This window comes from Lathyrus oleraceus, chromosome 3 (genome assembly GCF_024323335.1).
Source record: "Lathyrus oleraceus cultivar Zhongwan6 chromosome 3, CAAS_Psat_ZW6_1.0, whole genome shotgun sequence".
Lineage (NCBI taxonomy): Eukaryota > Viridiplantae > Streptophyta > Magnoliopsida > Fabales > Fabaceae > Lathyrus > Lathyrus oleraceus.
Genome location: NC_066581.1, coordinates 75,834,763 through 75,849,134, shown reverse-complemented (window position 1 = coordinate 75,849,134; position 14,372 = coordinate 75,834,763). Strand labels below are relative to the sequence as shown.

Genomic DNA, 14,372 nt, shown 5'->3' with positions numbered 1-14,372 from the left:
ACTTTAAGACTATCTACTCATGGCAACTCAGATAAAGTTAAATTTTTTTAAAATACCACACCTCTAGGATCTTATGTGGTTCTCTTTTACCACGACCTTAAGCATTGCCTATTTACCGTAGGAGTAAACACCTTTAAGGACCGATAATCAGTGTTATTGAATTAAGTTATTACAAGGTCAGGTTACTTTTGTTGAAGAATCCATTCATACACCTTCCCTAACATGTTCACTCATAATCTCTTTTAAATTGTTCAACTACTTTATTTACTTTCTACTGCATTATATTTTCTAATTTTTTCAAACCAACAATTCAAAAACCCCAAGGCTTTTGTTTAACTAAGTTAAAATAGAACTTTATATCTTTAAGCAATCCTTGAGATTGATACTTGGGATTTCTAATTATTACTATATTGGCATATTAATACAATTGCTAATTTACCGATCAAATGTTTGGCGTTGTTGTCCGAGACTGCCAAAGATTATAAAGTTTATAGTTTTATTTTTAGTTAAAATTTTGTTGCTCTGCAACTAAATTTTTATTTTAATTGTATTACTATTATTTTGTTACTACTAATATCTGTCTAATATTTGTATGCGAGGAAAGACCTCAACTGATTTTCCTTTTAACGCAGAACCAGAAAGAACATTACACGCTCGACTTCGACAAGCTCGACAAGAAATGCTGGAAGATTAAGAGGTAGACGACTCAGTACATTTAGATATAGAATCTGACAGAGAAGTAGAGGAACTGGTTATGACTGATAATCTTGAAGAAAGACTTCTTGGGGATTATGGGAGAGCAAATACCCCAGGTGGTCGTTTGACTATAGTTAACCAACCGATAAATGTTGCAAATTTTCAGTTGCACCCGACCACTATTTGACAACTTGTGAAAAGACTTTTTATAGGAAAGATTAATGAAGATGCAAATAAACATATGCAAAGATTTCTTACTATGAGTACTACTTTGAAGATGGATGGGCATACTAAATAAGCCAAAAAGTTGACAATATTTCCGTTCACTCTAGCTGAAGATGCCGAAGAATGGTTTTATTTGCTTCCTGTCGGAAGTATCACTAATTATGAAGAAATGAAAACAACATTTTTTAATGAGTATTTTCCTACTTCTGTTTTTCTCAAGAAAATATATGACATCATGAATTTTAAATAGAAGGAGGGATAACCATTGGGTGATACGTACAAGAGATTCAAGAGATTACTGGTTGCTTGTCCTACTCACAACTTAGATTAAACTGAACAACCACTAGTATCAAGAAGATAATAAAAGTCATTACTGCAAATGAACACGTAGAGTTGTATGATATGAGTATAAGTAAGCCATAGTGAGTGATAAATTTGAAACATGCTGCTCAAAGTATAAACATGGAAGATCAAGTTGCTACTGAAGTTGAAAGAAGACTCAAGGCAATCAATATATGTACTCAACGAGTAGCTCAAATTCAGCCGGTCCAAACTATTAGTTGTGAAATTTGTGATGGACCTCATTTTTCCATGGATTGTGTTACAACTATGCAATAAATTGAAGAAGTGGATTTTCTGAAGCAAAACAACCCATATTCTAATACTTATAATCCAGGTTGGAAGAATCATCCAAATTCTCCTAGAAAGAATTGGTCTTTTCCCGTAAATCTCCAAGCTGTTATTCCTGAGGGTTGTGTCTCTTCTTGCTTCATTCCCATTAAATGCTTTAATGACATGTTGGTTTGGTCTAGCTCTGAGAATTGCGACTTAAGCATAAAGCAAACCTATAATTTTCTGGTCAATTCTTCACCTTAGACTCGTGGACTGGATTCCCATGGAATCCTTGCATGCCTCCTTCAAAATCTATACTGAGGTGACGATCTATGCCCAACAGATTTCCCACCGATGAAAACTTGTCTAGAAGAAGTTTTGCTTTTATTTCAATATGTTTTTTATGCAATAGAGATTGTGAGTAAACATCTCACATTTTATTTGACTGCATGTTTGTATCTCACATTTGGAACTGGTTCACGAATTCCTTCAACATTCGGAGCCATATCAAGAATTTCTTGGATTGCAAACATGCCATGAGAAGTGATTGATCCCCTAAGTTGATAGTTACTTTCAATGTTTGTTTGGTTAGTCTTTTTGCAAAGATTTGGATAGTTATAAACACTATAAAATTTGTTGGCTGGTCCATTGAAAATCATGTATTACCTCCATAGTTGTTGCTACCAGCTTAGTGGGAAACCATACCGACAAAGCCTCAAACTCTTTCATGGACAACTTTTGCATTGTGAAGAAGTTAAAGATCTGTATTCATCCCCCTGAAGTCAAGAAAACCATAAAAGTTCTTTGGCAGCCTCCTAATAGGGGTTAGATCAAATGCAACATTGACGATTTTGCTATAATATTCCATCTTCTAGTTCTCGTGGAAGAATCTTCATAAACGAGACAACTAATCTCATGGGAAGCTTTGCCAACTTCTTGGGCTATGGCAACACTTTATTTGCTGAGTTGTCTGTAACCATGACTTCAATGGGGCATTTTAAAAAGAGAAAGTGGGATAATCTTTGGATTGAATATGACTCCTGCCGAAAACGTTCACCAATTTTAATCTTGTTCCTTGGAAGACAAGATCTAGATGATTGAATTGTGTATTTATTACTCATGATTTTTTTAGTTACTCATATTTTTAAGAAAATCAGTGATTGTCCCATTGATTTTATGTCTAGAAGTAACCATTGTTTCAATTTTGTGCATAGTGATATTGACAAAGACTTTATTAGACAAACTTGGTACTCTAAGACTTAGATTCATTTCTTAAGGGTTTTGGTCTTATCCCCGTATGTAGCTTGTTCTTTGTCTTCTAATCTTCTAATATACTTGATCTTTTTTTGATAAAAAAAGGTGAAATGGTAAGTAATGTTTTTCATATTAATTAAGGTTTTGAATTGAATCCAAATCTCAACACACAAATATTTTTTGTTTTAGGAAAAAATTTAACTCTCATTGCGTTGTTCTCAACTATAGAGCTTAGTCTCTACAGTGTAAATAAAAAATATGTGATTATTTAATATAAATAAAAAATAATATTTTAGTTATTTTAGAGAGTTTTTATTGTATTTTTTATAAGAAATTCATTTGCTTTACTTTTTCTATTTTCAAAAATAATTTTGACATCATTCATTTTATTGAACTATTATAAATCTAAATGTAATCTAACGTGACAAATTGTAAAATTAATAAATATTGCACTATTGTTTTTAAAAATGTTGAGTTAAATTTCTAAAAATTTCTAAACACTAGATTAAAATTGAAAATTTAAAAATAAGAGTACAAAAATCTAAAAATTAATTTTGAAAAAAGGGGAGATTTAACAAGGGATCAAAATTTGTAAAAGGATAACCAATATTGAATTAAACAAATATAAAATTGATTCTTATTTCACATAGTTGGCTTTTGGTTTATAAGGATCAGAGTTTGCAAGTGAAAAAGTGATTAAACAAATATAAAATTGATGGATCAGAGTTTGCAAGTGAAAAGTGTAAAACGTAATGCGCATCCAGGGAATCGAACCCTGGTCAGTACCGTGGGAGGGTACTATGATACCACTACACCAGATGCGCTCTGATGTTCAGTTTTAACATCGTTTCTTATTTAACAAAGTTTTAACGCTTCTTTGAAGAAATTTCAATAATTCAAAATCCCTACCTACTTCAAATCCTTCCTAAATCATTCCCAAATTGCGATATCATCTTCTTCTCCTTCTCAATTTCGACTTCCTGGTATGGCTTCTTAGTTTTATCTTAAATTCATTTCGTTTTCCAACACTGATTATTAACATGTTTGGTTCCCTTGATCATTAAGCATTGATTTGTAATTGTAAAATAAGATTTGACCGGGGTGTGTAGATTATTAGAATGTTCACTACAACAGAAATCGCTCTCACAAGCAAGATTTCTTCTCTAAACATATACTTTTTCTTTTTCATAATTTAGCGATTTGAGGAAAGGAACTACCCAGACTGAAGAAACCCAACCCGAAGCTTCCATCATTAGCATCCAAGCTGCTTCCATTAACCTCTGGTAAATTTTTTTGATTTCATTAACTTTCTTGCTTGCATAAAATGTTAGTATTTGTTATTTGGGATTATTTAGAATCCAGCTTTCCTGTTTGGTTAATCCACTTATTGTAGAAGACACACAATCAAAGTTAAAAAGCAAATTTTTTAAAGGTTTTATTGAAACCCAGAAAAATGAGTGAGAGAAAGGTGTTTGATGAAATGCCACAAGATATTTGGTTTTGTGATAAATTTAGAGAGAAAAAATTGGTCACTACAAAGTGACATTCCAGTTGGCACTTCCGGTGGCATACACATCAGCGCCACATAGATTACATTGTTGACTTTGATTAACAGACTAGACGGAAATGACTGACGTGGTGCATTTTGAAAAGTTAAGGGACCGAACTGAACCCCGAATCAAAGATTAGGGGCGAAAAAGGATATTAAACCTATTAGCTATTATGCAACAAAAGAATGAATTTGGTTTTGACTTTAAAGGCAATGATGGAGTATACAGCTTGTAGTCTGGATGCCACTTTCAGATATTATAATCACTTGTGGCACAAGTTTCCTCAGTTGTTAAATAAACGAAAGAAAAGAAATTTTGGTTCGATTCATGATAATATCCTGACTTCTTACTTAAGTAGCCTAATTTCTTCATTTGAGTAATTACTGCTATACTAGTGGTGTTGTACCTTTATTGATGAACAAACATATTTGATCTGTGTTTTTACATTTGTATCTCGTGCCCGCTCTGTTGCAGTTTGTAATATTAGAAATTTATGTACAAAATGTTTACATTTGCATAATTATTTGAGTTATTTATGTGTGTAACTGTAATATGTTCCAATATGTAATGTTTTTCTGACCATTACTGCTTCACCAGGGCAAAGGAAAGAAAGCTCAGAATAAATAGCTGACAAGCTGGAAGGGTGCAGTGATCGATAGAAGGAATGAGGATTGTTGGACTGACCGGCGGAATAGCAAGTGGCAAGAGCACTGTTTCCAATTTATTCAAGTCTCATGACATCCCTGTTGTCGATGCTGATGTAGTTGCTCGTGTATGTTTCTTTTTCTGTGTTTTATTTTACTTTTTAGGTTTTCTTTTAATGTGGCAAACTCCGTTACAAGTGCTGTGGTTATTGGGATTTAAATTACCAGGAGGCTTTGAAGAAAGATAGCGGTGGATGGAAAAAAGTCGTTGCGGCGTTCGGGGAGGAAATTCTTCTAGACAATGGAGAAGTTAACAGACCCAGACTTGGCCAAATCGTTTTTGCGGATCCTGATAAGCGTCAATTTCTCAACCGGTATTCTAAATTTATGTTGCGTGAATTATATTACAATTAATTTAATTTAATTTTTTTACTTTGAAGTTCTGGTTGTGATTGTTGCTTTAGATTGTTGGCTCCTTATATATCGTCGGGGATCTTTTGGGAAGTTGGGAAGCTATGGTTGAAAGGTTACAAGGTCATTGTTCTTGATGTCCCTTTGTTATTTGAGGCCAAGATAGACAAGTTCACGACGCCCATTATTGTCGTGTGGGTTGATCCTGAAACACAGATTCAGAGACTCTTAGCAAGAGACAAATCTAGTGAGGAGGATGGTCGGAATAGGGTTAATGCTCAGATGCCACTGGATGATAAAAAGAGTAAAGCTGATATAGTAATAGACAACACCGGTTCACTAGATGACTTGAATGAACAATTTCAGAAGGTTTTGTTCCGGGTCACTGGACCCTTGACATGGTGTGAATTTTGGCGTTCTAGGCAGGGGGTCTCGATCATTCTTGCTTCACTTTCCTCAGGTGTTGTTCTATGTGCGAAGGCATTCAACAACAACAGGTCATAGACACCTTCCTATATTGTGTTTTGTGAAGTGCTTCACTGCATCTCTTTCTAAGTTCCCAACAAATAGATAGTACCATACTACAACCTGAGTTTCAAGATGATATTAGAATTTACTTGTTTATTATAGGATTTGTTACTGTTAGGGAACTCCAAAAGACAAGATATGGAATATTGATAATGGTAATCACAGGTAATTTGTTTGCCCATAGACCTGTCAAACCATTGGCTTGCAATGAGTGGAAGATAACCTGGTGTCCATTATATCATATAGTGCAGTATTGATATGGATGTTTTTGTTCTAATGTTGAATGTTACTACTATTTGCCAATAGACTCAGTAATATCTAATATTCTTTTTCTAATGATTGATGATTTGAAGTGCAACTCCTACACTTCAGTCATAACCCATGTTTTATTATTAATTTTTTTTAGGCACCACTATTGTATTATGCAATTTGCTTTGATTTTTTTTTAAAATTTATTTCTAAAGATTAAGCTGTACAATTTGGTCACTGGCTTCAATATTTTGCACTTAGCAAGTAGGTGCATGCATGATTAATTCATTATCCTTCATACCCAATTCAACAGCATAAATAAATACATGTCTCAGATAAGGATCAATTGGCTTACTTGTTAATCAAGTCATTGCCATCATACAAGTTACTGAGAGCTTAATTTTGGGTTATATTGGATAATGTTAGTCCCTAGAAAATCATATCAGTTTTGAAATAAAAAAAATGAAAATAGCAGATATGTACACTTGAAAGCCTCTTCTTTTTGGAGGTACTTTTATTTTTATTTTAATAGTTACTGAATATTCTCTTTGGAATCACGTGATTGAATCACGTGACTTGATGATTTAAATGTCATAAGAATGTATAGTATAATGGGGATTGCTTTTGTGGGATATACTTGTTAAAGGGGATGTGGCATCCAACACTAAAAGAGTGCTTTGATGATCACAACCACTTTTCTTCTTCCAATTTTTTCCTTCTTTTTATTAATTCATAATTATTATTTCGCTTCATATCAAATTATACTAGTACTAACTATGATAAGAACATAAATATTAATATTAAATTAGAATTATAAGATAATTTATTATTTATTACTATTATTTGTAATACATTACTACTTATATTTTCTGATGGAAGTACTACTATTAGAGTCTTAAAGAACACATTCTTTAACATGTTTTTTTCATTGGTTAAAATAATTTTATTAAATCATGTAAACCTCAATTAATATTAATAAGACTCATAGATTTCTATGAATGAAAAATGAATATTAAAAAAGTGTACAATTTCTAATAGTAAATATATAAATACTTTCAGGTAAGAGTATTTGAATTCATGCATAGACATGGAATAATGTCAGTGAGAGTTTTATTTTAGTGTTTATAAAAATAAAATAAAAATTCATTGCTTTTCATTTATTTTTATTGTAATTTTCTTCAATTCAAATGATTACTCTCTATAATGATTTGCTTTTTTTTAAAAATAAAAATAACATTGACACATGTGTTTCTCAGACTCTTTAAAAGCATTGCAAAACCAATCCACACCAACTTAAACAAACTTTCTCCATCCCTTAATTTCCACTCCACTAAGCTACGTACCAACCAAACTTCATTTCAAATGGCTGCACCCAAACCACCACATGATCATCATCATCATCCACAACTTCCTCCTGCATCAGAAACTCTCAAGTATCAGGTAAAATCATAATCAAACACATACTTTTAACTTTCTCTCTTATCTCAACTTTAATTAGTAGTAGTTATTTTTATATATTCTTCAGACGTGGGTTTTGAAAGTCTTGATCCACTGCGATGGCTGCACGAAAAGAATCAAGAAAATTCTTCAAGGAATTGAAGGTATATGCACATTATATATGCTTTTTAACGTACATGATGGTATCTTATATTATATATGCATGTTATAAAGTATAATAAAACATTATTAATCATGTTATATATGTTTGTGACAGGGGTTTACACGACAGAAGTTGATTCTATGCAGCACAAGGTTACAGTTACAGGCAACGTTGAAGCTGAGACTCTCATCAAAAAGCTTTCAAGATCAGGAAAATCAGTGGAACTTTGGCCACAAAAACCACCTGAGAAGAAAGATAAAAAACCTTCAACAAAATCAAAGGAAGAGATCAAGGAAGGTGAAAAGAATAGTACTGAACCAGTTGGAGAAAGTAGTCATGAAGATTGTATAGATGATGTAGGTGATGATGGTGGTGAAGAAGATTCAAATCATAATGATGATGATGATGGTGGTGGTGGTGGTGATAATAAAAGTGAAGGGGGTGCTAAAAAGAAGAAGAAAAAGAAAAAGAAGAATAAAAGTGGTTCTGTAACTTCTGTTCCTCTTAATAATAATGATGGAGGAGAAAAAGTGATTCTTAGTACAGAAAAAGTTGCTACTCCCAAGGAAATTATTGTCCCTCCAGTACTTGAGCAACATCATGGCTATAATAACCCATATCCACCACATATGTACTATTCACACCCTCCTCTTGCTCATGCACCACCACCTTATGGGTTAAGCTATAACACATCCTATCCTGTTTCAACTACTTCTGCTTATTATGTTGGGGCACCTATCATGCCTATGCATGCTAATTACTCTAGACTTCCTCCACCACCTCCTCCACCGTCTGATCCAATCAATAATTATGGTTATCATAATGATCATGAGGAATATGAAGGTGGATATTGCTCCATTATGTGACATGAACTTCAAAGTGGATGATGATGATGATGATGATGTTGTGTATTAGTAATTGATAGTGTTGTTGTTTGTTGATTAGTGCTAATAGTGAGGGGAAGTGGAGGTTTGATATTTGTATTATGTGCTACAAAATTTGAAACTAACTACTAGTTAATAAAAACAAGATTTGGATATTGTGGATTTAGATTTTAAATATTTAGTATTTTAGAATTTAAAATAAATTAAAATCTTATTAAAAAGTAGATGTTTTTGTGTTTGCTAAAGAAAAGGCCAATAGCATTATAATGCTCTGCAATTTGTAGGACTAAAAGTCTCCTTTTCCATCTCTATGTTATAGGTAAAGTATATTTTCATTGTACAAAGTTTTGTTTTCTTTTTGATAATCTTGTTTACATGCCATGCTTTTGGTAATTCACATGCATGCAAGTGAGTTCTAGCTGGCCAACTAATCTTAGCTACTAAGTAATTACTAGAAAGAGTGAACAATAGAAGCAAAAGAAAGAAAAAAAGATAGATTTTTTTTTTGCAAGCTTTGGCCAAAACCCATGTTTTTGACTTTTTGTTTATGAAATTCTAACACTTTAGCTGAAGTGAATATCTCAATATCAGAGTACTAGAATAGATATAAACAAAAGGGAATGAATCTAAAATAAACAGAGTAAAGGTTTGGTAATGTGTATATTGTAGTAATGGGAGTTTTCTAGATTCTAGATAAATTATAGGATTTTAATTAAGAAAAATGTACATCAATTAATTAAGAGAAGAAAAAAAAAAGAGAAAACTTGTGATCCCAGTCATGATCATGAATTTATGAGCTCTGCTTTAGACAATAGTATCTCAGGGAACCCATATCATAAAAGTATGTGTGTGATTGTGACTGTGACTGTGACTGTGACTGTGTACTAGTATCATCTCAATCAGAGTGTCAATGTTTGCATCATATATCCTCCAAACTTTACTTCAAATTCTATAAAGTCACATGGAATAATTATGACTCTAAGACTAATTATTGGGTCAAAGAAAGATTGACTGAGATAAAATATAAAAAAATATATAAGTTTATTTTTGGCAAAATAAAAATAAAAATTATGCTCATAAACGATTCACAATTTTACTTTAGGATAGAATGTTTAACACAATCTTTTGTATTTGGAATTCATCATACATAACAAATTTAATATTCGAAGAATTTTAATTTAAATATGTTGGATCTGTAATATAAAATGATAGAAAAATAAAAGAGTCTGTAAAATATTAAATTTAAGTTTGGTTGAAATAGAGGAGGACTTCATAGATTTTAGGTGATTGAAATGTGTCACTCAAATTGAAGGAAAAAAATTTATCGGATTGTTATATGTTAAAAGTATTTTGAGTAATTCAAGTGTTGTAGTCGATTAACACGGGAAATGTTTTCGGTTACAGCAAAGCCAGAAGCACTTATGAGTAGCAGAAAAGACAGATATTTGAAGGTGTAACCGGTTAACGTATGAGGTTAACCGGTTACCACTGAAGGTGTTTTAATTTTCAGGTCAGCTGTAACCAGTTAACCAAATTGTGTAATCGGTTACAGACTCGGGTTTTTGTAATTTTCTGTTGTGTAATTGTATGTTTTAGGTCTCAATCATTTTGTAACACTTGTATAAATGTCTTGGATGCATTTTCATCTCAATGTAATGTGAATATCACATCTCACACTCAACTCTCTCTCTCTCTCTCTCTCTCTCTCTCTCTCAATTTTCCTCTTTCACTCTCCACATTCTAAATTTCTTCATCATTGTTGACCAATCTTGTGGTTCAATGTTATAACATTTGGAATCAAGAGTCTGGTTCTGATCTACAAACATCTAGAGTGCAACATGAATTTTGTCTCCAATGAAAAATTCATGCAAACCTATATATCCTTAATGCGAATAATTACCACAAATGATGCAAACAAATGAAAATGTTGTTTGGTTTCCAAGACGTTCTTGAAGTTATCAAGAATGGGGTGAACCCCTTTGTCCAAGGTGCAACGAATGCACAACAAGCAACACATAAGAAAGAGAAAAAGAAAGATTTCAAGGCGTTGTTTTTGATCCATCAATGTGTTGATGGTGACAACTTTGAAAAAGTTGGTGATTGAGAATCGTTGAAGCAATCGTGAGAAATCAAGCTTATGCAGGGGCTGATAAGGCGAAGGTGTTAAGGTTATAAACTCACAAGTGTAAACTTGAATTGACTCAAACGGAAGAAAATGAGATAATCAACGATTTCACAACGAGGATCACTCGGTTGGTGAATCAAGTGAAGTCATGTGGAGAAACAGTCGCGGAGCAGTATGTTATCGCGAGAATCTTGCATTCTTTAAGACTAAGATTTTACAATCTAGTTGTCGCGATTGAGGAATTGAAGAATCTTGCGACGATGAACAAAGAGGAGCTGCAAAGTTCTCTTGAGGCTCATGAGCAAAGGATGGAGGAGAGAAATTTTGATAAGGAAAAGGCGGAGATCGCTTTGCAAGCTCGTTTTAACGAGAATGACAAGAGATCGAAAGAAAAATGGTCTGTGAAGAGTAAAGAGAATTTTCATAATTTTGGTGGAAGAGAATCCCAAAATTCTAAGAATTCGACTTGTCAAAAGGGTGAGAGTAGCTGCAACAAAATTAGTGGTCAAGGCAACTTTAGAGGTGAAAATAAGAGGTTGGACAAAAGCAATGAACAGTGGTTTAGGTGTCAAAGGTTCAGTCATTTCGCAAAAGAGTTCAATGCGAATAAGAAGGAACCTCAAGGAGATGAAACCAAGGTTGCAAGACAAGAGTTTAATGAAAAGAATACATTCTTGCTCATGATCACTAAAGGAAATTGCAACAGCAACAACAATTCTAGGAATGCTACAAAAACGGGTTGCAACCGGTTACATGATACAGTTAACCATTTACATGCAGAAGAAAACGCCATGATGAGTACGAAAGAAGTTCAATGCATCGATAAATGGTATTTAGACTCAGGTTGTACTACTCATATGATGGGGAGGAAGGTTTGGTTTATTAAAATCAATTATGCGATGAAGAACAAAGTAAAGTTTGCGAACGATACCACTCTAGCGACCAATGCGATCAGTGATGTTTTGATCATGAGAAGGGATGTTGGACATTCCTTGATCAAATATGTATTGTATATTCCAAGAATCAAATGTAACCTTCTAATTATTGGCCAATTGCTTGATAAAGGGTACAAGATTCACATGAAAAACAAGGGATTATGTGTTATGGATGCAAAATGAGCTTTGGTCCTTAAAGCGCCTATGGATGCCAATAGAACCTTCAAGGTTTTGGAGCATAGATGTCTTGCTACAACAGCAAGTAAAGAAGAGTGGATGTGGCACTATCATCTTAGACATCTCAATTTTCGAGATCTCAAAGACTTGCAAAAGAATATAATGGTAACGGGGTTGTCACCGATCAACATATCGACTGAAATTTGTGAAGAATGTGTGCAAGCGAAGCAACATAAGGGTAAATTCAGCAAGGATGCAGGTTGTAGAACCAAAAATCATCTTGAGGTGGTGTATTCAGATTTATATGGACCGATGCAACTAGATTCCATTGGTGGAAATAGATTCTTTGTCACATTTGTTGATGATTATATTAAAAAGTTATGGACATACCTAATCACGAGAAAGGGTGGGGTATTTGAAGTGTTTAAAAAGATCAAGTCCATGAGGTAGTACCACCTTTTACACCGCAACAAAACAATGTTGCTGAAAGGAAGAATCAGTCGATCATGAACGTGGTGAGAAGCATGTTAAGGGGAAGAACTTGCCGAAAGAGTTATGGGGAGAAGCGGTATCCACAACTGCTTATTTCTTGAATAGGTTTTCTACAAAGAAGCTTGAGAATGTAACACTGGAGGAAGCATGGTCGGGATTCAAACTGAATCTGAACCATTTGAGAGTTTTTGGTTTCGTAGATATCGACATGTTCTGGGACAAATTAGAAACAAGCTGGATGATAAGGGAGAAGTGATGATACTTATAGGGTATCACTCTACCGGTGATTACAAGTTGTTTGATGCAGAAAAGAGGAGGGTTGTGATCAGCTGAGACATCATTGTTGACGAAATCAAGGAGTTGCATTAGCCTATAACCGGTTACGTAAAAGTTGTAATCATTTACAAGTTTAAAATTTTAGATTATGCATAAACGAAAATAGTAGAAACTCTCGTTGCCGAAGCCCGAATTGAAGAGAATGTTAGAAGATCAATAAGGCAAAGTGGTTTGCCTCAAAGACTCCAAGATTATAAGTTGTTCCGAGACAACAAAGTCAACGATGATGGTGATTTTGTCCATTTTGCACTTATGGCCGAATCTGAACCCGATAAAACGGAAGAGACTTTAAGTGATCCAAAATGGATTTGTGTTATGATGGAGGAGCTGGAATCCCTAGAGAAGAACAATACTTGGTGTCGCATCTCAAAAAATATGATTCCTCGCGATGGTCGCGGAAAAAATTGGTGTTCGAACAGAGTCGCCACCGAACTTTATTTATCCCAATGAAGAAATAGGAAAATATCGATAAAACCTTTAGAAAATAGAATAATGGTCATCGCAACCATATTCGGGTTCGGGAGTGGATTACGTAAAGGGAAGGTATTAGCACCCCTTACGTCTGTTGTACTCAACGGGAACCTTTTAGTTCTGATGTGTGTTTCGAGTGTTAATTTATGTTTGTTTGTTATCTTCGGGTTATAAATATATTGAAAATAGAAATGGATGGAAACCTCATAAGGGGGAAAAGGGAGGTTTTTTATTAGTGTGCTCGCGAAGATAAAGCAATCTACTGCCTATGTATCCTTATGGTGCAATAAGGAACTCAGAGCATTCGTAGTTCGAGGAACTACGATTGGTTGGTGTTTTTTAATGAATAACTGTTTGGATTGCATCCTAAAGGCTAAACGTTGGCTCGTCTACTCTCGGCGGAGGCTTAAGCATTGGTTTGTTGTGCGCATTAGAAAAGATTAACAATGTTCTCTCTGAAAAGAGTTTTGGTCACACGGGGCGACAAGTTGGATTAATGTGTTGGATATTTTGTTTGACTGGTTGTGTTGAGATATTTTGGTTGGATGACGATTACTCGGATGGTCGAGTAAGACAACTCGTATCCTAACAGTCGGGAAAGGGAGTAGAAGACTCTAGACCACTTTCTTTTTCATCCTTAATTATGGAAAGGATTTGAATGATGGTTAAGGTATTTTAAACGGATGACGAATACTCGGATAACCGAGTAAGACAACTCGTATCCTAATAATCGGGAAAAGGAATAGAAGACTCTAGACCACTTTCTTTTTCATCTGAGTGATTACGAAAATAAGTTTGTGTATGGTTGATGTATTTTTAGAATGAACGACAAGTGCTCGAATGACTGAGTAAGACAACTCATATCCAAGCACTTGAGAAGAGGAATTGAAGACTCAAGACCATCTCCCTTTCATATAATTTATTATGAAATGATTTGATTAATTTATTAATTTGCGGAAAATGACAATTGTTCGACTGACCGAGTAAGAAAACTCGTATTCAAACAATTGAGGAGAGAAGTTGAAAACTCAAAGTCATCTCCCTTCTTATTTTGTTATTATGAAAATAATTTGATTTAATCTTGATTTAGAAGTTTTTAGAGAAACGACAATTATTTGACTGACCAAGTAAGAGAACTTGTATTCAAATAAATCGAGGAGAAAAATTGAAGACTCAAAGTCAT

General features: G+C 33.9%; 3 protein-coding genes and 1 non-coding gene across 4 annotated transcripts; 3 read left to right on the top strand and 1 right to left on the bottom strand.

The window, feature by feature from the left end:
* Positions 1–3,540: 3,540 nt before the first annotated feature.
* TRNAG-CCC (transfer RNA glycine (anticodon CCC)) lies at positions 3,541–3,611 on the bottom strand. Its single transcript has one exon. It is a non-coding gene; the product is annotated as a tRNA-Gly (tRNA).
* Positions 3,597–6,256, top strand: LOC127132691 (dephospho-CoA kinase). Its single transcript, XM_051061654.1, has 5 exons — positions 3,597–3,770; positions 3,984–4,070; positions 4,935–5,109; positions 5,210–5,355; positions 5,446–6,256. The coding sequence occupies exons 3-5, from the start codon at positions 5,002–5,004 to the stop codon at positions 5,894–5,896; spliced, it is 705 nt and encodes a 234-aa protein (XP_050917611.1). The 5' UTR covers positions 3,597–3,770; positions 3,984–4,070; positions 4,935–5,001; the 3' UTR covers positions 5,897–6,256.
* Positions 6,257–7,420: 1,164 nt separating this feature from the next.
* LOC127132690 (heavy metal-associated isoprenylated plant protein 36) lies at positions 7,421–8,808 on the top strand. The gene is made up of 3 exons (XM_051061653.1): positions 7,421–7,609; positions 7,695–7,770; positions 7,884–8,808. The coding sequence occupies exons 1-3, from the start codon at positions 7,532–7,534 to the stop codon at positions 8,633–8,635; spliced, it is 906 nt and encodes a 301-aa protein (XP_050917610.1). The 5' UTR covers positions 7,421–7,531; the 3' UTR covers positions 8,636–8,808.
* A 2,230-nt stretch (positions 8,809–11,038) lies between these two features.
* LOC127129761 (uncharacterized) lies at positions 11,039–11,896 on the top strand. Its single transcript, XM_051058888.1, has one exon. The coding sequence runs from the start codon at positions 11,039–11,041 to the stop codon at positions 11,894–11,896; it is 858 nt and encodes a 285-aa protein (XP_050914845.1).
* Positions 11,897–14,372: the final 2,476 nt, after the last annotated feature.

Excerpts from the sequence above, each read along its gene's own strand:
- LOC127132690 (XM_051061653.1), top strand. The coding sequence starts at position 7,532 with ATGGCTGCACCCAAACCACCACATGATCATCATCATCATCCACAACTT. Across the intron at positions 7,610-7,694 it reads CAGAAACTCTCAAGTATCAG|ACGTGGGTTTTGAAAGTCTT; the intron begins GTAAAATCATAA and ends TATATTCTTCAG. Across the intron at positions 7,771-7,883 it reads AATTCTTCAAGGAATTGAAG|GGGTTTACACGACAGAAGTT; the intron begins GTATATGCACAT and ends TGTTTGTGACAG.
- LOC127129761 (XM_051058888.1), top strand. The coding sequence starts at position 11,039 with ATGAACAAAGAGGAGCTGCAAAGTTCTCTTGAGGCTCATGAGCAAAGG.
- LOC127132691 (XM_051061654.1), top strand. The coding sequence starts at position 5,002 with ATGAGGATTGTTGGACTGACCGGCGGAATAGCAAGTGGCAAGAGCACT. Across the intron at positions 5,110-5,209 it reads ATGCTGATGTAGTTGCTCGT|GAGGCTTTGAAGAAAGATAG; the intron begins GTATGTTTCTTT and ends TTAAATTACCAG. Across the intron at positions 5,356-5,445 it reads AAGCGTCAATTTCTCAACCG|ATTGTTGGCTCCTTATATAT; the intron begins GTATTCTAAATT and ends TTGTTGCTTTAG.